The sequence below is a fragment of the Trematomus bernacchii genome, unplaced genomic scaffold, assembly GCF_902827165.1.
Source record: "Trematomus bernacchii unplaced genomic scaffold, fTreBer1.1, whole genome shotgun sequence".
In the NCBI taxonomy this organism is placed as follows: Eukaryota; Metazoa; Chordata; class Actinopteri; order Perciformes; family Nototheniidae; genus Trematomus; species Trematomus bernacchii.
The window spans coordinates 4,700,810-4,724,516 of NW_022987573.1; the positions used below are offsets into that span (position 1 = coordinate 4,700,810).

Consider the following 23,707-nt stretch of genomic DNA (forward strand, 5'->3'; position numbering starts at 1 on the left):
ATGCACTGTATTTATTTAACCTTGTGGGCAGTGTATTCAATAAGCATACTAGAATACTAGACAGCATAATAATGAACTACTATTTATATAATTGATTATCCTTTTGAGAATAATTCATTGTTATTTGCAACATCCCATACTTTAACTTCTCCAGTGTCATCATCTGCTGGTTTATATTTTACATTGTAAGAGAAATATCTTTGATTTTGGACCTCTTTGAAACCTTACAAACAATCAAGATATAACTGGCAGATTAAATTGTTATGAAAATAATTGCCAATTGCACTCCTTTTGTGTAAATATATACAATAACTACTTTATAGAATGAGAATATACACAATGTTCGACATATGATAAAAGCACATCAAGAAAAAGCTCCTACACTACATCTCTGTCGTAAAAGGTTGCAACCTTGTACATGTACAATTAAAACGAGCACCCTTACTGTAAATATGTGTTCATTTGCAGAAATACAACATTCAATTGTGTTAAATCTTATTTTTGTACACATCATATATAGTATAGCAGAGGTTTAGAGCAACTTTTGCCTCATTTCGTTTATTTAATTAGCGCTGACATTACATTTCACAATTAACAAAAGCTTCTAAGGAGGCAAAAAACCCAAAGCAATTAACACATATTCAAGATTACAGTTAAAGTATATAGCATGACAATCCTAACTGATAGTGAGCAATAAGCAGGGACAACTGTTACAGACGGAGCATCACTGGGAATTTGTTTGACATTCCTGACATCTGCTGGCGGCAGAAAATAAATCTGTATATCTCTACCCAAAGCTACTGTGATTTTGTTTTGAATGTCAGGTTGTAAAGAAGGCTACAATGCTAATTATTTAATGTTTCTATTTCTTATTATTTTCGCTGGTTTAGCTGTCATCCGGAGAAGATCCAAGACCCCCGGAGTAATAATCACACAGTATGTAGTAGACATACCAGAGGGGAAAAGCACGCCAGATTTCGAAAGCAAACCAACCCCATTGGATATCAAGGAAGGTGGGTTTCATAATAACAGAGCACTACAACTGATATATTTATGCAATTACACAGTTACTTTAAAGAGGTGCATGACAATAAAGGACTGTTAATGATTAAAGAAACTAATAGCATCGTCTCTCTGACTGAAACTAAAAGTCATAAATGGTAAAATAATAGTTTTTCCATGTGTTCTTCAGGAAATATAGCGGTGTTCAAGGTTGTCGCGACAGGGGATCCTAAACCAGAGGTGTCATGGAGAAGAACCAAAGGGCCTATTACAGACAAGAACAAGTTTCTGAGTAGCTATGATGAATCAACTGGAGAGCATATTTTAGAGGTGAGTGACTTAAACATCCTTGAAGTGGTTACTGCTCATACAGAGGATTGAACATCACAGTCAAATGGTAGGAACAGGAACATCTGTATCAAGACATGCAAGTTCAATATTTGCATCTGATCATTTCAATTTGTATATCTAGATATTCAAAGTGTCCCGTGAGGAAGCAGATACATACAAATGCAATGCTTCGAACGAATATGGCAAAGCGGTCTGCTCAACAACGTTAAATCTGGTTGATGGTAAGAGTTTAAATCTAAACACTTCCAAACATAATTGTGAATATTGGTTTGATTGCAGGAAGTCATAAAGCCTGTAGCTGGCATTTTAATTGTTTTTTAATATTGAAAGAAAAAGTATCCAATGTTCAGTAAGCCTGTCATAGCTTTATCTGACCTTAAATGTACACAATATAGTTTTAAAGATGAACAAACCAGAGCTGACTTTGATGCTTTCAGATTCAAAACATCCATCTGACTTCAGAAAAATGCTGCGGAAAAGGTAAGAAATCCCGATGATATCAAACGAGATATTTCTGCATACTGTATGTTTAAATGTTATCACTTGTTAGTGGCATAGCAGAAACATATCTCTATGTTTGCCTGATACCTTTAGCAAAGTAGATGAAAAAGGAGACGGGGAAAGTGATGAAAGATTCTGGGACACGATGCTGAAAGCTGACAGGAACGACTACGAGCGCATCTGTAATGAGTTTGGTGTTACAGACATACATTCGGTTCTGAAGAAGCTGAAAGAGAGGAAGGAGAGGGTGCAAAAGAAGAGTAAGGTATGCAAACTGCTGTCAAAGAAGATACATTATCTCCAGCTAAATCATCAGTACAGCTACTAACTAACTATGATGGATTTGTCAGAATTTCACAGAAGACGCGACTAAACTCATATTCATGCTGAGATGTTGTGATAACACATTGTTGTGATGACTTCAAATGCAGTTATCAGTTAAAATCAGCCTAAGAACTACAGTTTAAATATTTACTTGTGAAAATGTATCGTGCATTTTTACTGCTCACTTCCTCTCATTAATTCTGACTCCCTCACTCCCATCTTAATCAGATGTTGCCCTCTCTTGTCAGGATGAGCAAACAGGTGTCATTATGTGCTTTGCTTCATTAAAGCTTAATATTGAGCTTCAATATGCATAGAAAGACAGATCAAGATCTCTTAACCTGTGGAGCTCTTTCAGAGTATTACACCGACTGTAGTCACCCCTTGTTCGCTATATAGTGAATTACAATTACCCTCCATCATTTTATCAAAAATGAAAATAATTAAGAGTACTGATTCAAAACAATAACAAACTAATTAAATTAATGAGTTTCCACATTCAGCATTAAAAGGTGTATAATGTTTGTCCTGTTACTCCTCTGTGTTCTTGGTAGGATGGCGTGATTCCCTATAATGAAGATGCTACAGAGAAACCCAGCCTTAAGGGTGCTGAGAGGACAAATGGTTTTAATGCAAACGGCCCAATGCAGAAGGGCACAGGGCTCCAACAGGTGGACGGACAGGTCTACCTTTCAGACAGAGGACTGAGTCTCGTCGACGGACAGGTCTACCTTTCCAACACAGGACTGAGTCTAGCGGATGGACGGGTCTACCTTTCCCAAACAATAAATAATCTGGTGGATGAAGAGGTCAAGCTTCTCTATTCAGAGTTCACACGTAGGTTCAAGAAAAGGGTTTGGATAGAAACTGCTGTCCATGTGTATGCAATATAAGAAAATCTAAAGTTACGTTAAGGCCCATTACGTATTAAAAGGAGTAAAGGTTCAAGGTTCAAGTTCAAGGCTTTTATTTATCATACGTGCATAGCTACAGTGTAGTTATGTCGATGAAAATCTTAGGTCACAGGCTCCTCCAACAGTGCAACACAATAAAACAGAAAAAATAGTGCAAGTAAATACAAAATTAAAATAGTGAAAAGTTATCGATGTCATTCCTTACTGAATCCCATAAATGATGGGAAAGGGGACCAAAGTTGGGCTCGGTTTTAATAAATGTATTTGGGTGGGTCTATGCACCTCTCATGGTAATGGTTACAAGCTGTGTGTACCCGACTGAATAGATGGTTGGTTCACTGACTTTTTTTTTTTTTTTTTACAGTTTCCAATGTGGACTTTGTTATAAAAATTCAGGAGCTTAAAGTTCAAGAAAGAGAAGATGCCCTCTTTGCGTGTGTCCTGACTCACCCACTGCCCAGGATCTCATGGATGGGCAAAGGCAGCGCCCTGCAGGACGGAGAGAAATACAACATCAGCGTGTCGGACCATAAACTGATCCACCGGCTGCTGATCAGAGACTGCAGCCAGCAGGACAGCGGCATCTACTCAGCTGTGGCCGGCATTACGTCCTGCAGTGCCTGGCTGGTTGTTCAAGGTAACACCTTTGCTCCAATATCCAATTTGTCAATGTGTACTGATGAATGATCCTATGCTGCCATAATTATGTCCTGTTTGTTTTATTTCATATCATCCAAGCTGAGGGTGACCCTGCATCTGCTGAGAGAGCCAGTAAAACCACCTTGGCTGGAGGAGCACCAATCGACCTTGAGAAAGTGGCCAGAGAGCAACAAATTAAAAACCAAGAGGAGGTGGAGAAGATTTTAGCAGCCGTGAAAGCAAAACACGGAGAAGGAGCCCTGAAAGGAGGAAGGATATTAACAACTGGAAGAGACGGCGAAATAACTACGATCAATGGACTGGGTCAGAACAGCAGAGCAGGAACTGAAGAGCATAATGCCACAACCACCAGTGCTCTGTCTGAGCCAAAAAGGAAAGGGCACAAAGGGAAGGCAAAGAAAAAGAAATCAAGGAGAGATACAGCCGAAACAACATTAGATGCTTCAGGGGGTGAAACACGAGAAGGAACCCAACTGATAGATGGCCCCAAGAAAAAGAAACACAGCAGATCTGGTCAAGCGGATTTTGACAAGGTAACAGGTAAAGTCGATCTATGCCTAACAATGCATTTTCACCAGCTTCTACACTTGTTCTATTTAAAAGAGAAGTTTAAGAATGGATTAGTTTAAAACATGATTGGATGTCAGCTTTAGGAAGACTTTTGGCCTTTAGTGCTTGGGTAAAGTGTATCATACTCAGAAGAGGCCTTTTAGCTCACTGTCAAGTTATATGATCTTGCAATAAATTACCAGCTGTTTATCTCCTAATGCAGATGAAAATAAAGAGTCCTCTCCTGGGTCTATCAGACGTACAAAGAGCAAGAAGAAGGTCACGAGGAAACAAAAAGCATCTGGTAAGAACCAACAGGGAACACATTTTTTATCTAATAATTCAACATCTATAAATTCAATATCACACTCGGTTTTGTGTGAAGGCTATAACATATAATTGTTCTCCTTGGTGTGAACTCTGTGAGATTGTCTAGTCTTTGTTCCTCTGCTTCTAGACCAAGATCCAAATGGATTAGGAAATAACGACAAAACAACAGATAATGAAGCAATTGGCGATGATGCAGAAATTGACGATTCAGAAAGTAACGATTCAGAAAGTAACGATTCAGAAAGTAACGATTCAGAAAGCTACGACTCTGAAAGTTACGACTCTGAAAGTTACGACTCTGAAAGTTGCGATGCTAAAAGTGACAATGCAAGAAGTGGCAATGCAAGAAGAGACCATTCAAGAAGTGGCAATGCAAGAAGAGATGATGCAGAAGAAGACAATGCAGAGAGCAACATTGATGGGAATAACAACGCCTCCGTTCAGCTCAAGCATTCAAGGCGTTCAAAGCGAAGCAAACGGCAAAAGAAATCCATCAATGGTAAGACATTACTGCATGGAGGTAAAGTATAAGACAATGGCCAGAAAACATGTTTGGATCTTATGCACCCTGAAGCAGTTTTATAATGTTCCAAAACATTTTCTTTAATTAATGGAAGATGAGGCAGTGATTACTGTGTATAGTTTTGTTTTGTAGTGTATAGGCAGAAATAGTTGTTTTAGCTATATTGGCATTATTTGCTTTCTGTTTTCCAGTATACCAACATACTGTTTTTTGTAACAAGGTCTGAGTACATGTCCTGAAGGCCTCAATGAGAGGGAAGAAACTGAAGGTGGAAATGGCACTGCCAAACGTTCAAGGCGTAAAAGAAAAGGCCCACTGATAGAAGACGTGGTGATTGGTAAGTAACCTCAAAGGTGTCATGTCTAAATCATAGGATAAGGGCTCCATCTGGATGCATCTGCGTCTGTTAATCTGGTTATCAAATAAGTAGTTCATTTACCAATATTTTCAGTGCCTTTCAGTTTACATGACTCAAATGATCAAAATGATCTTAGTGCCTAACTGTTCCCTGCTGTGTGTGTTAGATCCAGGGGTTCATTTCATCTGTGGTTTGTCTGATGTCAATGCCATCATCAATGAGACTGCTGAGCTAACATGTAAGCTCAGCAGTGAGGACTGTGAGGGAGCCTGGTTCAGAGACGAGAAAAAGGTCAGTCATAAAGGTCAAACTCATCATACCGTGTCAGTGTCCGAGAACAAAATCTTAACTCTTCAAGGACAGATAATGCATGGTTGCTTACCAATCTCAACACCTGTGGTTAACTTCCCTTTCATTTTCTGCTGTATAAGGGGAATGTGTGAATAAGTGACGTATTCATCATTGGTAGCGTTACTGACTTAAAATCAGAAGGCCATCTTTGTTATTTGTCAAAAGGACAATCTAAAAAAATAAACACTCTTGCTGCACCGCTGATGAAGCCAGCAAGTGCTTGCCGGATACGGAAATTCTTCAGATGAAAATTATATTAGCCATACATCGTTAAATGACCCGAAAACTAATATTCCAAAATTGCATTGTTGATTTTTCCCAAAATATTAGGTAGTTTAGATACTTTAAGCCTACTTAGAATACAGAGGCGGACAGAGTCATTTTAGACATGGAGTGTTGCTTATTAGGATAACTCATTATAACTATCATTACTTATTGTTGATTGATTTGTTTATTTTCATCTGTCTGCTCCTTCTCGTTTTAAGATATCTCCAGATGACAATTTCAGTGTCATTAAAGATGGTACGATCCATAAATTAGTCATAATCAGGTGCGAGGAAGAGCACACTGGGAAATACCGCTTTGAGGCAGACCATCGTAAAACAGAGGCTATGATCAACGTTAAAGGTTTGACAGTCCGTCATGAAAATAAGAAACTGATTTTATGTTGTATAACTGGAAGGTTAAATATATACATTTACAGAAAAGGTCAGAATCAGGTCTCAGATAAATACGACTGAAATGTCTGACTGACCCATTTTTGTAGATCCCCCAAGGTTTGACCCTGAAGACCTCGAGGCTTTTACTGAGCCTGTGACGGTGAAAGTGGGGCACAATGCAATCTTCAAACTGCAATTTGTTGGCCACGAACCCATCAAGATTAAGTGGTACAAAGAGGGAGAAGAGCTTCTAGATGACAACACCACAAAGATAGAGAAATCTGCAAGTCACAGCCGCTTGCTGCTGAGCAGGTGCCAGAGGAAGGACACGGGAGAGATCAAGATTAAGCTCAAGAACGAACACGGCTTCATCGAGGCAATTTCCCAGTTAATTGTTCTCGGTGAGTGAATGATGCAGGAATTCAATACAGAGAAATCAATTTATCACCCACAGATTTTAATCTTAGGCTCTTCATAGCACAACAATACAAATGTCAGAGCACTTCAAATAAATAATTAACTCAAACGTTCAACTCCTTCAAGAAAAACATATTCTTAACAGACGCTAAGGGATTTGATTTGTGCAGCAAGCATTGTAGCACAGAGTAATTTGCTCTTGTAAGATCAAACGCAAACAGTAGTGTCATAAAATGCTTCATTGCTCATTCGCATAATTAGAAAAATAATCAAGTCAGTCTTTTTTCTATCTGGTGAAAGGGAGCCACATTTCACTGAGCCCGTCTGTGCCTGGACAGATGGAGGTATTTGCTTTCAAACTGCAGCTCTGTAATACAACTGAGAGGAGAAAGCAAAGCTGAATCTCGGTTGGTGGTAATGTGACAGGTTAAAGATGTGTTTTGGAAATATATTCAGCTCTTTACAAAAGTTATTAAGTTCAAGCCTATGCTACGTCTGCCATCGCCGCAAGCCTTACACCTGTCAAATCTTAAAATAATTGTCTCTCAAGGAAAATGCCATTTCTCTATTTTAAATGCAGAATTCATTGTCACAGGTATAAAGAAGTAAGGAAAGGTTTCAAGCTCTAACAAGTACTTTATTTGATGTTTCAGACAAACCCACTCCCCCCCTGGGCCCTGCAGAGGTAACAGAGAGCTCAGCTAAATGTATTGCGTTTAGGTGGAGGCCTCCAAAGGATGTTGGAGGTTCACCAGTGACCAACTACATAATGGAGCGACAGCAGGTGGGACGAAACACATGGAAGAAATTAGCGGAAATCCCTGGGGTGGTCAGCTACTGTGACACAGATGTAGACCATGGACGGAAATATTGTTACCGTATCCGGGGCAGTGACGGCAGAGGGTACAAGTGAAGTGATGGAGACTGATGAAATGCAAGCCGGCACACTAGGTGAGCCAAATTAATACCTCCGAGATGTCTGTCGGATCAGTTTGACCCACCTACTAATCTATCATCTTAAGAACAGGGATGCAGATGATAAAAGGACCCTTTCCATTTTTTTGTTCAATGCCTGTTAACTATACTTGAATATTTATTAGCAAATAACAAGAAACTTAAAAAATCAAGACTAAGCCAATTGACAAACATATCAAATCAAAAAGTGGCATCTTTTTTTCTCTCCAGATCTGAAAAAAGTCCACTATCTTGAACAGGTTTTCAATGCATGTCCATGAATATGTAAAAGACAGGAAGTCTCAAATAAGCATCCTGATAGCACAACAGCAAACTACAAAAAAACGCTGTCAAAACAAACACATGCAGGTTATTTACAGCACAGCGGCTGCCAGACACAAACAAAGAAACATGATACAAGCACACACAAAAAAAACGTGCACTTACTTATTGAAGTCTGCTTGAAGAAAACTCCATCCACCAGCACTTCCTTCATGGAGTCAAAGTGTTGAAGAAGTTTTCCAGTCAGGCCCAACAGTGAACAGAAACGTTGACAGTCTCATCCATGGTCGCAATCCACTTATCCCCTCAAGTTGTTGCTGTTGGAAACCAGTAACATTGGGGTTAGATAGCGAGAGAACTGTATTGCAGATGACACACATCTAATCATTAATCTATCAGTTTATCAGCAGATCAACAACACCGGTTTGGGTCTACCCCTGTTTATGTCTCTTAAAAAACTCTGGGGTAGATAACTTCTGCAGCTAAATGTCTCTATTAAATGATTGAATTATATCTGTATGGGAATTATTGTGATCAATTATTAACATTGCATTAATGTCCACTGATTGATGAAGAACGTTGTTTATTGAGAAAAACTAAACCAATAGCATTTTACCGTTTGTTTACATAACACTAAAGCCTACTACAGACCTTGATAACCAAAGAAACTAACAAAACAAAGAGTAAAATCGTGAGGAACTTCCTACTTACGCCTTTCATGTAAAAGCCGTTGTTATATTTCAGACTTTAGCACTTTACTTTACACAATTAACTAGTTAGCTACACAGCTAAGTTAGCTAAGCATCCTTCAGTATCAAGGCAAACCTTCAGAAACGCTCCAAGTGGTTTAACAACACTTACAACAATTTTGAAGAGGTTTCCAGATTCTTCAAACAAGTTTATATCCACTTCAAATGTTTTTCATCCGTCTGCTGATCAGTGAAGAAGATTTCCAACTCATTTTTCAAATTGACTCAAATGCCCCAAACTGTTTGGCTGCGGGTCCCCTTTCCCTCAGGCAGGTGTGGCCTGTGCCAATTAAGGGTGTATGCACCAAGAAAACAAGATAACTGCAATAAATATTATAAGAAATAAGAAAAAAACGTTATTTAGAAATGTCTCACTAAGCCATGACAGTATGCCAGTCACCAGGAGTTCAACCATCATTAATTTAATCAGTGACTCACACCTGTACTTTTCATGCAGCGATATGTCAAAAATACTTATTTGATCATCATACAATTCAGTTTCATTACCGCCCCCTGCTGCTCTTCTTTATCATTGCATCAGTGATCAGTCACTTGTTTTTATTTCGATCAAGAGCCCAAAACCCCCAAACATTGTTTTTTTCTGTTACAATGATATGAGATAACAAGTTCACATTATTACAATTGAGAAATACAACATCATTTACACGTTTTAGCTTAATAAATTACTCCATTAATGCATCAATTATCATTTAATTAGTTGATTAATTTTCTTTCACTCACTGAGAGGCTGAACATTTCAGGACAGTGCTAATGTAAGATTAACAATAACAATAATTTACTGCACAGTTATAAAAGCAAGGTAGAGTGTTAATCAAGAGGAAACACAGGACAGACCTTTGATGTCAGAGCAGTTTTTTTTCTTTGAACACGACCAGATTATAACTTCATTTCCATCAATACAGCATTGCTATTAAACTGAAGAGTCACACAACTGTAAAAATAGCTCTGACTACATAATTTACCAATTTATCTCTGCATGTTTCAGCTTTTCCTGGCCCTCCAGCGCCTCCAAAGGTGGTCAGTGCCTCTGACGACTGCATTAATATTTCTTGGGCTGCCCCAAATAAAACAGGAGGCTCGCGTATCCTGGGCTATATTTTGGAGAAACGCAAAAAAGGGAGTAATCTCTGGACTGTTGTCAATGCCATGGATGAATTTATAAAAGGTTTGTCCTTTTTATTTGATTGTAGTTTAATCCTGCAATGAAGACCATAAGACTGAGCTTTTGTGGTTTTTAATTCTCTGATTTAGAAAAGAAATATGCAGTGAAAGATGTCGTGGTAGGGATGGAGTATGAATTCAGAGTCTCTGCCATAAACCTTTCTGGAGTTGGAGAATACAGCAACGCATCGAGCTTTGTTTTTGCACGGGATCCAAAGGGTGAGCAACTTTTTTTCAAATGCTTAGAAATAAACAATAGATTGCACAATTTATATATTCATGAACAGATTCTAAATGCATATGAAATCAATAACATTTGCCTAATAATGTCAAGCATTTTATTTGTATTGACGTTGAAAAGGATCATATTTATTAGACTTATAAAATGTCAGATCAGAAAATAAATACCTAAATCTTAAACATCTGATATTTGTAATTGCATAATCTTTATTGTTGTGTACCCCAGAGCCTCCTGGTAAAGTGATAGGCCTGAAGGTGACAGAGACTTCTTACATCCACTTTGTCCTGACCTGGACCAAACCTGAGGATAAACCTGGGGAACAGGATGAAGCAAAGGGATATTTTGTTGAGATTCGTCCTGCAGATTGCATTGAATGGTCCCGCTGTAATACCACCCTCATCATCACCACTTCCTTCAGTGTGAAAGGCCTCAAGCACATGGAGATGTACTGGGTGAGAGTGATTGCGTTTAATGATGGAGGAAATGGTGCAGCAGAGGAGCTGCCCAACTATGTCCTCGCAATGCCATCACCTGGTATGTTAATGCTTGTCGGAATATGTTGTTGGTTTGCAGCTAACATTTTGCAGAAAGTTAACAAGGGGAAGTTTGGGGACTGAAATCTACTTTATATTCTGTTTCTTTACTGTCCCATAGCTCTTAGTACATAATGTGTAATGCTTCTCTACATGATCAGTATGGTGTTGGATGTTTACAGAAATATTTTCAGGGAACTGACCTTCCATTTCTCACTCTTTAAAACAAACCTCATGAAGTTAAACATTGTCCAAAGCACTTTTCATTGTTTGTGCTCATTCTTCCAGTGAGGCCAAAGTTCACGAACCACAAAATGAAGAGTTTCATGGTGGTGAAGGCGGGGAACTCTGTCAGGATCACAGTGCACTTTGAGGTGACATTTATACGTTAGCTTCATTATTGACAACACACTGAGGACAACTGGTTCTGCTAAACTAATCAGGAGGAAAACCCTGAGGATACATTCAGGCCTGAAACATTGCATTGCTAATGTTCTTTTCCACAGGCCTCTCCACGCCCGACTATTACATGGGTGAAGGACAATGTGCCAGTGTCAAAGAGAGTTACAGTCAGTAACTCTGACGGCTCGTCCCAGCTGCTGATCCCTTCCTCTGAGCGCTCTGATTCTGGCATCTACTCCATTCTGGTGAAAAATATGGCAGGACAGGAGACATTCAGTACAGAGGTCAGGGTCACAGGTAAAACTAAAACAATAACAATGTATATTTTCTATATCAATTAAGTGTTAATGAATGAAACACTAAAACTGATTGTGGTTACAGATGATCCGAAGCCCCCTGGTACGGTAGAGATGGATGAAAATGTGCCCGGCACAGTGACAGTGATGTGGGAACCGTCTCCTGATGAGAAGCGTGATGACCGCCTCCACTACACAGTGTCAAAACTGGACTCCACTAAACGCACATGGACCATAGTGGCTGACAGACTCTTCAATAACAGGTTCACAGTATGCAACATCATGCACGGGAGGGAATATCATTTCCGGGTGTATGCCAAAAACGACATGGGCATCTCTGCACCGTCAGAGTCACCAACCTGTAGGAGGGAGAAGAAGAAAGGTAAGTTGGTAAGAAAATCTTAATATTCACAGGGAACATCCTAACTTTTTGTAATTTCTTGCAGAGAAATTCATGGTGTATATACCGACCATTAAGGACTGTGATTTGCGATGTGCTCCAACCTTCATTGTACCGTTGAAGTTTCACACTGCACCAAAAGGCTATGAGTGCTACATGAGCTGTGCAGTGAAGGGAAACCCCCCACCTCGTATCACCTGGTATCGGAATCACATCAGCCTGAACACTAATACCAACTATTACATCTCCAACACGTGTGGAGTTTGCTCCATGTGTATTCTCCGTGTAAGCCCCAAAGACATGGGGGAGTACACCATCTCTGCAGAGAACGCCCTGGGACGGGATGAGTGCTCCACCACCCTCAGTGTCAGAGGTGAGAGAGACACTTTATTTCAAAGGATAGGTGAATTAAAGAACATACTCAATGATGCTAAACAATTTCTCTCTTTCTTACAGAGTGAAGACACTAAAGGCCCCACAATATGAGCAGTGTTTATTTTAAAGTTTAGACATTTTACATGTTGTTTAAATTGAAGTGTCGCTTGGACATAATGTAACATTTACAAGAGGAAAAGATGGAATTTTGTTTAAACTGTATTGCTTAGAAAAACAAAACAATACTCAAATAAAACAGTTCATTGAATGGTTTTAAAACGTTTTTGTCACAGAGTTTTCTGTCTCATGGTTCAAGTCAGATAACCAGTGCAGAGCCTGGAGATGGCTGTGGTTCGACATTATCTTTTTACAGCTGATTGTTGATATTTTTGCACTACAGATTGTGAAACTATACTTATCTGACACCAGACACATAACACGCATGATGCTGACAATCTGTGTTTCTGCTCATGCTCTTCCTAAGTCTTTTTCGAGACTCTTGTTTTTCAAAAGGCAACATGCTGTGCGTACAAACTGTCATCTAACAGGAAAAATGTCCAGGTGTTCCCGCTGTGTCTATATCCTATACGTGTGAATGTGAGTGTCATTTGTCACTACCTATTTGTATGCTTTTATTGTCTGTCCATAGCTTTCATGTGCCTTGTATTTATTCTTATGTGTGCCTTTCATCTATTCGTGTAATATTATATTTTATTATAATGTTATGTTCATTGCGTCTTTGAGTTTTTAGAAAAGCGCTATACAAGTCTCATGTATTATCATTGTGAAGCACTTTGGCAAACCCTCTGTTTTTAAAATGTGCTATATAAATAAAGTGGATTGGATTGGATTGGATTTGTGTTAAGTAATGTCAACCTGTCCAACCTGCTTATTGGGGTCTAGCCCCCCCACAACCCTGCAAAGAACAAAAGGTGGTACTACACAAGCACTAAAAAAAACATTAGTCAAAGTTGAATCTGTGCAACAGGAAAAGTCAATCATTTGTAAGGAAGGCGTGTGGTGCAGTGGGTTGTGCGTTGGTGTTTGGATCAGGGGGTCACAGGTTCAACCCCCACTGCAGTCAGCATGTCGTTGTGTCCCTGGGCATGACACTTCACCCCAAATTGCTCCTGTGGGGATTGCCCACAGTATTGAGTATGTAAGTCACTTTGGATAAAAGTGTCTAACAAGTGACATGTAATGTAATGTAAGAACCCCTCCCCTCCCCACAAACAACAGAAAAAAATGCAGCACCAATGGCAAATAGGCCAAGTATAAAAAAAATAATTAGACTCTAGGATTAACAGGCAATTTAACCAAAGTGCAGTTTCAATTGAGCATTAAATGAAGGTCAGATAGAGTGTATGGAAACAGCAAAGGCCAAGAAGATGTTGACATCTCAAATACCGAAGGTGACCTTTATCTCTGTGTCTGTCACTTAATAGGACACATTAAAACTGTAGCCTACTATGAAGAAAGGTTAATTGACTAAATTAATCCCGATCAGCAGGAGGGTTTCCATGCAGTCACAGTCATGTCACCTCATTGTACCCCACAGAGGGGACCACATGCTGCAGTAATAAATAGCCCAGGGAAACCGTACGTGTAGTTTTTCTATTAGAAGACAGCAGCGCACATGGTGGAAGAGGCTCAGCCACTCCTGGTGCCGACCCTCCCCCAGCCCCCACTCCCCCTTCCTCTTCCTGAATGGAGGATCACGCCTCCTCGGTCCACGCCTCCCTTTCTGCCTCATCCTCCTCTCTGCCTCTTCATCAGAACCCGCTGCAGCCTCTCGGTTCTTTATTGCACTTTGATTGAATCCATCTCGATCTGTGCAGCGCTGCGTTCAGGAGCCTCAACATTTAAACCTCTTTACTTTGCTTCTGCTTTGTTTGACCCACCGGCTCCTTGCACACCACCTCTCTGCCTGCCTAGAACATTGTGTCCTTTGTGGGGGAAAATGACTGCAAAGCATCGCAAAGGGAAGAACAACTACAAACATGAAGATAACTTTTTCAAAAACGATGTCACGGAGACAGAAGTTCGCGGTGGGGGGAACAACATCGCTCTCCACTTGGTTTTATTCCTGATGATAGTAATATGCGGTGCTACTGGCTCATGGTTCTGTTTCCAGCAGCACCAAACGTTAACCTACTTAACAGACAATCTCATGGGCATGCAGATGAAAATAGTGAAGCTACAGTCGTCCCACGAAGATATGAGACAGTCAAATAACCAGGTAAGTAATTGAAAGTTGCTTTGAGAATGTGGTAGTCACCTGAGTTTGCAGCCATTCACAGAGCAACACGCCTCCTTCCATAGTCTAAAAATATCCTGTCATGAAAACACTAGAGATCTCTTCTAATTTCCACAAGAAAAGGCCCCAGCACACTGCTTCTTAGAAGTAAGGAAAGTGCAGGCCTTATATCAGATTTCAAAATGTCAACAGCTTGACTGCTGTGAGTAGCCCACGTCGCTGCTATTTCTAACATCCACACAGCTGCCGACGTTTGTAATGAGGATTATTCCTGACCTACTCCTGCAGGGACTTGATCTCACACTCATACAGAAAATCAAAAGTGATCTGCTTTTATAATTCAAGTAAAACATGCTTTCAGAGCTGTATAGAGGATGCTGCCTGTGGTGGAAATTCCACACTTAATCACCTTCTGGTAAGAAAAGAACAAAGATACAAGCTTAAACCAAAAAATTGTTATTTAATAAAGAGTTATAGCATTTAACAGAATCAATTTATTTCCAGCTGGAAGGACAGATAACCCTGCAACAATGTGTACTAAAGAAATCTGACCAAGTTACACAGAAAAGCAATGACTTTATACAGGGAAGAGACACAGGAAGAGTATTCATTCAGCTAGGTCATTTCATTACAGTCTTAAGAAAGGTGGGGGGCAGACAGAAGGGGAAGTATAGCATGGTAATTACAACCCTAACATTCATATGATAATTGCCTGACAATGGTCAAGGCGACACCCTTCTGCCTGAGAACATTTTGTAGTTATGAAACCTCTATATATATATATATTGAATTATTATAAATTCCCATGACACTGCCAACATTAAAAGAAACAACAGTAGTGTGCCAGGATTACATTTAGTCTGTGGTTTTGATTCTGCACACCAGATACTGTTAAAAGGCAGTGTTCCACCTGAGTTTCTGAGATTACACATTGTTATTTTAAATACTTTGTTGGTTTCCTATACTTTTAAATATCTGTAAAATGAACTGACCACTGCAAACAGAGGTTCATGGCTGCCTTGAGTTGTATTTCACTCCACCTGTGTTTCCCAACCATGTTGAAGTTGCTCCAGGCAGAATTATTTTAACTTTTTAATAAAGCAGTTAAACAAAACAATACGATCCACCCACTCCCTTCTTCTCTTATGCAACACTTGACGTTCCGGTAATTTAATGTGGCAAAAAGTTTGCATGAGAGCAGCTTTGCTAGCTCAGTCTTGTTACACACATACTTCCTGAATCAGCAGTTAATTGTTTTTTTGTGACTCATACATTTGCTGATGCAGAAGCAAAGTTATAAAACACAATACTAATTGGCTAACAGGAAAATACTGTACGTAACTGAAAAAAACACCTCTTCAGTTTGTCACCTGCAACTTTTTGCAAGTAACTATAGTTTTATGTTCTGTCCAGGCAGGTTGGTTAGATTCTGATATTGGTTTAACTAGTTAGATAATCCTGGACAGTTTCTGGGTAGTTACTCTCTTGGAGCATTTGATTGCTTGACCATGACTGTGATTTAATGAGAACAAATTAGAATTTGAACAGAAACAAATGATTCCTAAAAACACTTTAAGGTAGGAGCAATGCAGTTTTTGTAAGTGCATTATTATAATAATATAGCATTTGAATATAAAGTAATTTTGGCATCTTAGAGGTCTGGTACTTTTATATAATTTTCATAGTGTTGGGGCCCATTTATACAGTAGATGGAGACTGCACCATCTCAGGGAGAGTGATGGTTACTCCAAGTGGCCATTTTGACTCAACATCCCTCCTGTATGTCTCTTTACAGCAGCAAGCCTCAGAGAACATGGAGATCCGCCTGAATGCCCTGGAGGACTCCTACGCACTGGCCCAGAAACAGGCGGGCATGGCCTTGGCTACAGCTGAGCAGCTCAGGACGTCCGACCTCCCCACTCAGGTGATGTCTCTCCACACTGAGATGAAGAACCGCCTGGCGGAGATGCAGCAGGCCACCGTGTCCCTGGAGCAGCTTAGCCAGTTGCAGAGCATACTGAGAGGCAAGAGCGAGGAGTTTGAGGTGGTCAGGATCCAGGTGGAGGGCCTGTCCACGCTGAGTGACCAACTGTCCCAGAAGGTGGAAGGCTTGACGGGGAGCATGGGAGAGGCCGAGTCGAAACTGGATGAGGTTGCCACGCTGAGTGCCAGCATGGACGGACAGACGGCCGAGGTGCAGATGCTGAAGCAGCAGCTGGAGAACTACCAGGCTCAGCTGGAAGCCAGCACTCTGGAGATGGCTAATGTCAGGTAGGAAAAAATCTGCTGCTTTTTGGAGCAGTGGAGAAAATAGCTCACCTCCTCTGACCCATGACTTTATGTTGACTTTGACAAAGCCCTGTTGTCGTCCACTGTCTCTGTGTTACTCCAGACCTGAGTCTGTAGGCCTCATGTTCACATTGTAAGATTGTCCTGATTTGTATAAACATCTCTATTATAATGATTTTTGAAGCTGAAAGGTTTGCATAACATTTGTTTGCAGAGTGAGCTCTCTTTGAAGCTCATGTAAAAAAAAAAAACGAATGGAAATGTGGTTCACAGGCTGTTGTTGCACACTAGAAAAGCTATGTAATGAAGCTATCTGTGTCTATTTTAACAATAAGTGTTCAGGCTTCAAGGGACTTCACAATACTTTATTATGTTATTTCTTCTGACATTTCTTTCCCCACAACTGAAAACAATTGAAATGGAGATCTTAACTTAAAACCTCTCACTGTGTCTTCTGTCTTTCAGAGGGTTGATCGAGAATGAACAGCTCCAGCAGGGCAGCGTGGAGGAACAGATCGATACGGTACGTCAGAGTCTGCAGGATCAAAACTCAGCTGCAGAACATACAGGAGCAGGTTACCTAGGAAACCAACTCACAAGCGAATCATATTCGCCCTGATAATCAGACTGAATCGCTAGCGTGACAGTGTTCTCATGTCAGGCAATTGGTTTCGCAGCAAGATATGCAGGAAGATTATATTGACATTTTTAATCCCTCCCACAAAACTCTGATTGGTCGATTTATCATACTTAAACTGGTTATAATATCTCACGATACAAAGACATTCCTAAATTGCTGAACAAATCTATGATACGTAGGGTTGTTTAGAGGCCTGTAACCAGGCTTAAGATATGTCTCGTATATAAAGATGTGTAAGCCTTATTAGGCTTTAAAAAAAGTTTGAAAATGTAAAGTTTAAGAAGCCGTTTATACTGTCGAATATCTCTAATTGCAGAGCATGCATGAGCACACAAACTGTCAGCACACATGGTCTCCTTACTATTTCTGTTCACTGTGTGCCCAAAGGGAACTCTAATGAGTTTCATCTCATTAATTTGAAGAAGCTAATTGCCTGGCATGGTATCTCCGAGGGATTCACATCTACACTTACCTTCATACAGTATACTGTAGATTATAGTTTTGTTTGTCATTTTTTCATATACTGTTTATAGAGACACCTGGATGTCCAAGTAGCACACTTGTAAATTATTGTGACATGATTGAGGTGCAGACTGTGGTCTTCTAAAAACTCATATGATGTATTTGATTGCTTTCCATTGCTGTAGCCTGTGGAAGAAACAGTGGAAGAAACAGTGGAAGAGGTAGCTCCCGCAGTCGAGGAAGAGGCAGCTCCCGCAGTCGAGGAAGAGGCAGCTCCCACAGTCGAGGAAGAGGCAGCTCCCACAGTCGAGGAAGAGGCAGCTCCCGCAGTCGAGGAAGAGGCAGCTGCAGCACCTGAAGAAGTGGAGGAACTTCCTGCAGATGTAGAAGAAGAGGCATCCAATACTGAGGCAGAAGGAGCAGGAGAGGAAAGCGAAGAAGAGGCAGCTGCACAGGAAGTAGCCCCTGTGGAGCAGGAGGACTCTGTGACAGATGAGGCTGAGGAAGAGGAGGCTGCTGCCTTATCAGAAAAGACGGAAGAGGAAGAGTCTGTAGAGGAGACCCAGGAAGCAGAAGAGGTGGTGTCTGAAGGAGATGGGGGACTGGAAGAGAAGGAAGTGTTAGAAGAAGAGGAAGAGGAAGAACAGCAGGATGTAGCAGCTGAAGAGGAGGCGGAAGAGACGGATGAAGAAGAGGAGCCATTAGAAAATGATGCTTCACCAGAAGATGAATGTAAGTGAAATTATAGTGAGAAAACTTCTAGTACAAAAAAAATGTGTGATATAACTCATTATTTCTTGTTTTTTCCTGTTTTACAGAGTGCATATCGCCGGAAAGGAGAACATTTCCACACAGGACATATCAAGAAAGGAGAATGGCAACTTTTCTCAGTACAAAATCACAGTCAACAATAGGACAGATACTGTAGAAGGCATTATTGATTGCTGTTGTTTTGGTGCAGTTTTCATTACATGGTTGCTCTTTGAAAGGCAGACCTCAGTCAGAAGAAATTAGTCACTACGCTGGACCTCAAAACATGAGTTTGGAAATGGGTAATTCAGGGTGTTCCTGCCAATAACAACCTCAGAAGCCTTAATCCATCAAATAATGACTTATCTTTCTACAGAGCCTTTTCCACTTTTCATCAATCACACTTTTTGTCAAGTTTAGTATCTGTAGTAAACTGGAAAACTCAAAGCCAGTGCCATAAGAAGAAGTTACTGCCTAAACTGTTTGTCAATGCACTTGAAGCCATAAGTAATGCCTGTTTTTGTTACAGTAACTATAAATGTATCCCAGTTGTTTACACAGACAACATGGGCAACTAAAGAGCTAACGGAAAAAAAAAAAAGCATCTTTGATGAGATAAACAAGAACTATTCCTGTCTTTAAAATATAGGACAAACTGTAGTTGATAGATTTTTTTTTACTTTTGAAAGTACTGTGTTTCAGTGCTTTAAAAACTGGAGGTTTGCTTTGAACCAGCACTTTCCTTTAACTGATTACACCCAGACACCTGTAGTTTGTAATATACAGTGGTCTTAAAGTCCTCTACCAAGAACTATTTCAGTAACATCATCCTACTGCTTTCTTACTTTTTATTCAGATTCTAATTTCTCTTCAGACTATGCATCATGTAATGCTGTTGTGAGCCACAATACAAACAGAGATTATATGCATTATTGTCCCTTTTAATAATGTTTGGGAAAAAAGCAGTTTTCTGTAACTATTAAAAGAGCTTTAGGAATAAACTGCTCTCCAGGATTAAAGATTGTGGCACATAACGGCATCTAAATCTTGTGTGGCATTGAAATACACACTGAGGTAGACTCACAAATGGTTAGTTGTAATCAAAACAACACCAATAAGAACTAAAATCATCACTGTTGGTACCAATAAGTTAACATTGCAGCTGCAAATGTAGAGCTTGTGTGTGAAGACAGCCACATGACAAGTTAGAGCAAGCCAACAGAAGGACTGCCTAACACTGCAGAGTCATGTTGGACGTTTAAGGAGAAGAAACTTGGATCGAAACGTCACCAGATCTGAACTCGGCTGAACATGTCTGGGAACAATAGAAACAAACAAAGGACAACACATAAGGTCTCATCACAAGACTCAAGGTCTCTAATATGCTCTGAAGACAACTGGATAATGTGAATTCTCAAATAAGGCAGAAAGAATGTGATTAGGGCAAATAATAGACATATCAACTAATAATGATATCTAATGTGTTGTTTTAAAATTACCTCTTTGGAGACATGACAAATGTGTACATAGTCATGCTTCAAACATGTGTAATGTGTTTCTGTAGCCATTCTGTAAGTTCTTGGTATTATCATAAGACCTGGGCGCCACTGTACAATTTGCTGAGACTTTTCACTTTTACAAAATGCAGTTTTTGCCAATACATTGGTTACTGTCAGTATGAGATTCATGTTTTTAAAATAAACCTTGGTTCTTTGAGTTTTGTATACTTGATTCTGTGCTGTTGTACCATACAAAATGAATATTGATCATATTACATTAACAGAAATTGGAGCTGGATGTCTTTAGGGCCAAAGCCTGATATAGCTCAACCCTAAGTGTTAAAGAGTTCAGGTTGTATCCAAAAATCTATTTAAACACAACATTGATTTATTGCGATGAAAATGCTCACTATACCAGCCAGCCCAAAGACGAAAATAGTCCCTAACAAATGAAGTATTTATTCCTGTTTATGTGTTTTATGTGCATACATTTTGGAAGGAAACAATCTTTCAAGTGTAGAATTATGTGCAACACATTTTGTTTTAGGGGTAACCGTAATTTGCACTGTTTTGCAGCTGTTTGCAACCTACATATCCCCCAAAGAACAGATGCCAGCTTTACATTTCTTGTTTGACTGAATAGGTCGGTGCCCCCTTGCACTCTGCAGGGAAGATAGTTATGTCATCACATGACCAAAGCATGTGTCGTGCATGCTACTTGAGCCCTCAATGTGTGTTTGACTGAATGAATGAATAACTGGGCTTTCTAGGTTTCACCATGCTGTGACAGAAGGAGATTGCAACACACTAACATGGGAATATAACATACAACTTATATAAATAAAACAAAATGGTTGCATGCCAATAAAACATGCCACTTAATAGAGTTTTTAAAGTACATGTTCACTTGTAATACAAAAGCAAAATTGCACAGAAAATGTGCCGCTTTTAAGCATTTGAGCACTGATCTAAAAAAAAAAAAGGCCTGTTGTCTAAGTTGTCAGTTTTGTAACTGACTTGTTCAATCTTGACTAAAACAGTCTTCAACATGCATCTTTGAAGCCGCCCTGTTATGGTTTTGGGAGGTTTCTCTTCCCTGTGGTGTGTCATATAGGTTGTTGTGCATGTAATTGGTCTGCAAAGGCTAAAAACTAAAAGTTCCTTCCAGAACGAGTTTCTCTCCCACACACTCCCCTCCTGCCTGAAACACCTCCATTGGATTCCTTTGTTTTCTTAATAATAATAATAATAATAATACATTACATTTATAAAGCGCTTTTCCTGGTGCTCAAAGCGCTTACAAGCAAGTAAAACAAAAATAACAACAAAAGTAGAAAGTGCAAAATCATTTATATTAATGCAGTTCTCACATGACATCCATCCTTTCATGGATCCGGAAACAGGAAGAGATTGAATGATCATGTTTTAGTTCATCATCCGTGGGCCGGTAGACCAACTAAACCAATGGAAAACTGAGTAAATAAGCTCAAAAAGTATATTAAAATCAGTTACTTTCTGTACCTATAAAAGAAAAAGTAAAATAATTAAGAATCTTTAGTTGTGCATGATTCTGATTTGAGTGTGTGTGTGTGTGTGTGTGTGTGTGTGTGTGTGTGTGTGTGTGTGTGTGTGTGTGTCAAGTAACAAATGTGTGGTATATATAAATACGATATATTTTATTATTTACTATATATATATTATACTCTTTTTATTCAAGCAATTGTTCAATGTGTGAAAAATCTCGGCACACGCATACCAATGAAACTACACTCTTCAAAAATACCTTTTCAATTCATATTTACATTACAAACTAAAGTCAAACTAAATGGAAGAAAGCGTTTTTTGTGACCTGGTTAACGTGAGGGAGGAAAGTGAGGGTGGGGTCGAGGATGATGCCAAGGTTACGGATGTGAGTGGAGGGGTTGACAATGGAGCCATCGATGGTAAAATCTTGGGTTGAGCTTTAAGGTCGGCTGACCAGCTGCTGCTGATAGTGCCCAAGACCAGGCTTAAAACCAGAGGGCACCGAGCCTTCGCAGCAGCTGGCCCTAGGCTCTGGAACACTCTGCCCCTCCATGTGAGGTCGGCCCAGACCCTAGGGGTTTTTAAATCTACTCTTAAGACACACTTCTTCTCTCTGGCCTTTTAGTCAGAGCGGAGCACGACTCCTGACTTTTCCCTGTGTTTTTTATATATCTGTTGTAATTTATTGTCTTTTATTGTGATTGTAGTAATGTGTTTTTATTACATGTACAGCACTTTGGCTCGACCAAAAATCGCTTTTAAATGTGCTTTATAAATAAAACTTGATTTGATTTGATTTAAGTGAGTTAAGTAACATAGTGACATCACTATGTACCACTTGCGCTTCTATTGGCCAACGCTCCAACAAATTGTACGTGATAGGCCAAGGCGTGGGCATTTCCGACAGCCAGCTAACCAATCAGAGCAGACTGGGCTCTGGTTTCAGACAGATGGTGAAAAGAGGTAAACATGTCACAGAAAAAGCACAAAATACAAATATGAACCTGAAAATTAGCCCCTTTAAGTCTTTCCATCGGTCAAAGCTGAATGAAGGTGGTTACGGCATGGAAACAATGTAAAATAAACATAATTGTTTTAATTAATGGGCAAAACTGTTTGTAAGTTCAGTAAGTAACTACATACAAATTGGCAAAACAATCTCTTGAATCACTAAAATGCAGTAAAGCTACAAGAAAGCTACTGCAAATTGTAATTACTACCCAACACTAATTATTAAATATTACCACAATCAACATTGTGTTTGCTGCACATGTTTTCAACTGAACCAAAGTGTGTACTGCATACTGTTAGCTTGCTTGCAATAGACATTGGCAGACAGAGGGTCTAAATCGATTGTATGCACATCAGTCAGATGGACAGGAAGTCTCTCCCTCCCTCTCTCTCTCCACTCGCCGGTAACAGTCATTGTGTTCAGCCTCTCCCACTCAGCACTGCTGCAGTATCCCTGCTCCTCACTCTCTGACCTTCCACAGGCACCATGCAAGCATTTGTTCCAAGGTAAGTTTCAGAAGGACTGAGTCATGCTGTTATATTTCAAAATCTTTATTTTCAGCCTGCCAAGAATACACTGTTTTGGCATCGCTCCTGGTCCTCATGTTTGTCATCTTAATGTGTGGGAACTATTCTCTGTGTAGGTGCTGTGGGCCTGTTTGAACTGATGTAATGGGAGCCTGTAGTTTACTTTAGGGGCTGTGAATTAGTCACACTCATGATTAGCTTTTTTATGTACATAAGTAATTATTGGCTCAGGGATATTATTCTTAGCAACCATTTTAGCATATTTATTACTAACATTCTTTATCAAGTTTGCTTAAGAGGAGAATTTGCCTAAACGCAACTCATCTGCTGTGGATCTGTTTGGGAGCTAGCTTATTGTGGGGTATTTTACTGTGTCATTTTGTGGGATCACCCT

At 39.8% G+C, this 23,707-nt stretch overlaps 2 protein-coding genes across 3 annotated transcripts; both read left to right on the forward strand.

Moving 5' to 3' along the window:
• Positions 1-1,819: 1,819 nt before the first annotated feature.
• Positions 1,820-12,467, forward strand: LOC117479429 (immunoglobulin-like and fibronectin type III domain-containing protein 1). Its single transcript, XM_034126375.1, is given in 20 exon segments — positions 1,820-1,833; positions 1,948-2,119; positions 2,733-3,015; positions 3,457-3,729; positions 3,831-4,292; positions 4,759-5,130; positions 5,375-5,491; positions 5,679-5,803; positions 6,349-6,490; positions 6,630-6,923; positions 7,593-7,825; positions 7,827-7,890; positions 9,931-10,110; positions 10,197-10,325; positions 10,573-10,881; positions 11,169-11,254; positions 11,387-11,579; positions 11,664-11,960; positions 12,025-12,351; positions 12,435-12,467. Coding segments are annotated over 20 exon segments (4,077 nt in total). The 3' UTR covers positions 12,440-12,467.
• A 1,646-nt stretch (positions 12,468-14,113) lies between these two features.
• LOC117479606 (protein Ycf2-like) lies at positions 14,114-20,467 on the forward strand. 2 transcript variants are annotated; one of them, XM_034126707.1, is made up of 6 exons: positions 14,114-14,592; positions 16,406-16,881; positions 17,365-17,422; positions 18,187-18,270; positions 18,319-18,733; positions 18,820-20,467. In XM_034126707.1, coding segments are annotated over exons 1-6 (1,314 nt in total). In that variant the 5' UTR covers positions 14,114-14,313; the 3' UTR covers positions 18,822-20,467. The 2 variants fall into 2 exon arrangements, with proteins under 2 accessions (XP_033982598.1, XP_033982597.1); XM_034126706.1 differs by having other exon boundaries at positions 18,187-18,733.
• Positions 20,468-23,707: the final 3,240 nt, after the last annotated feature.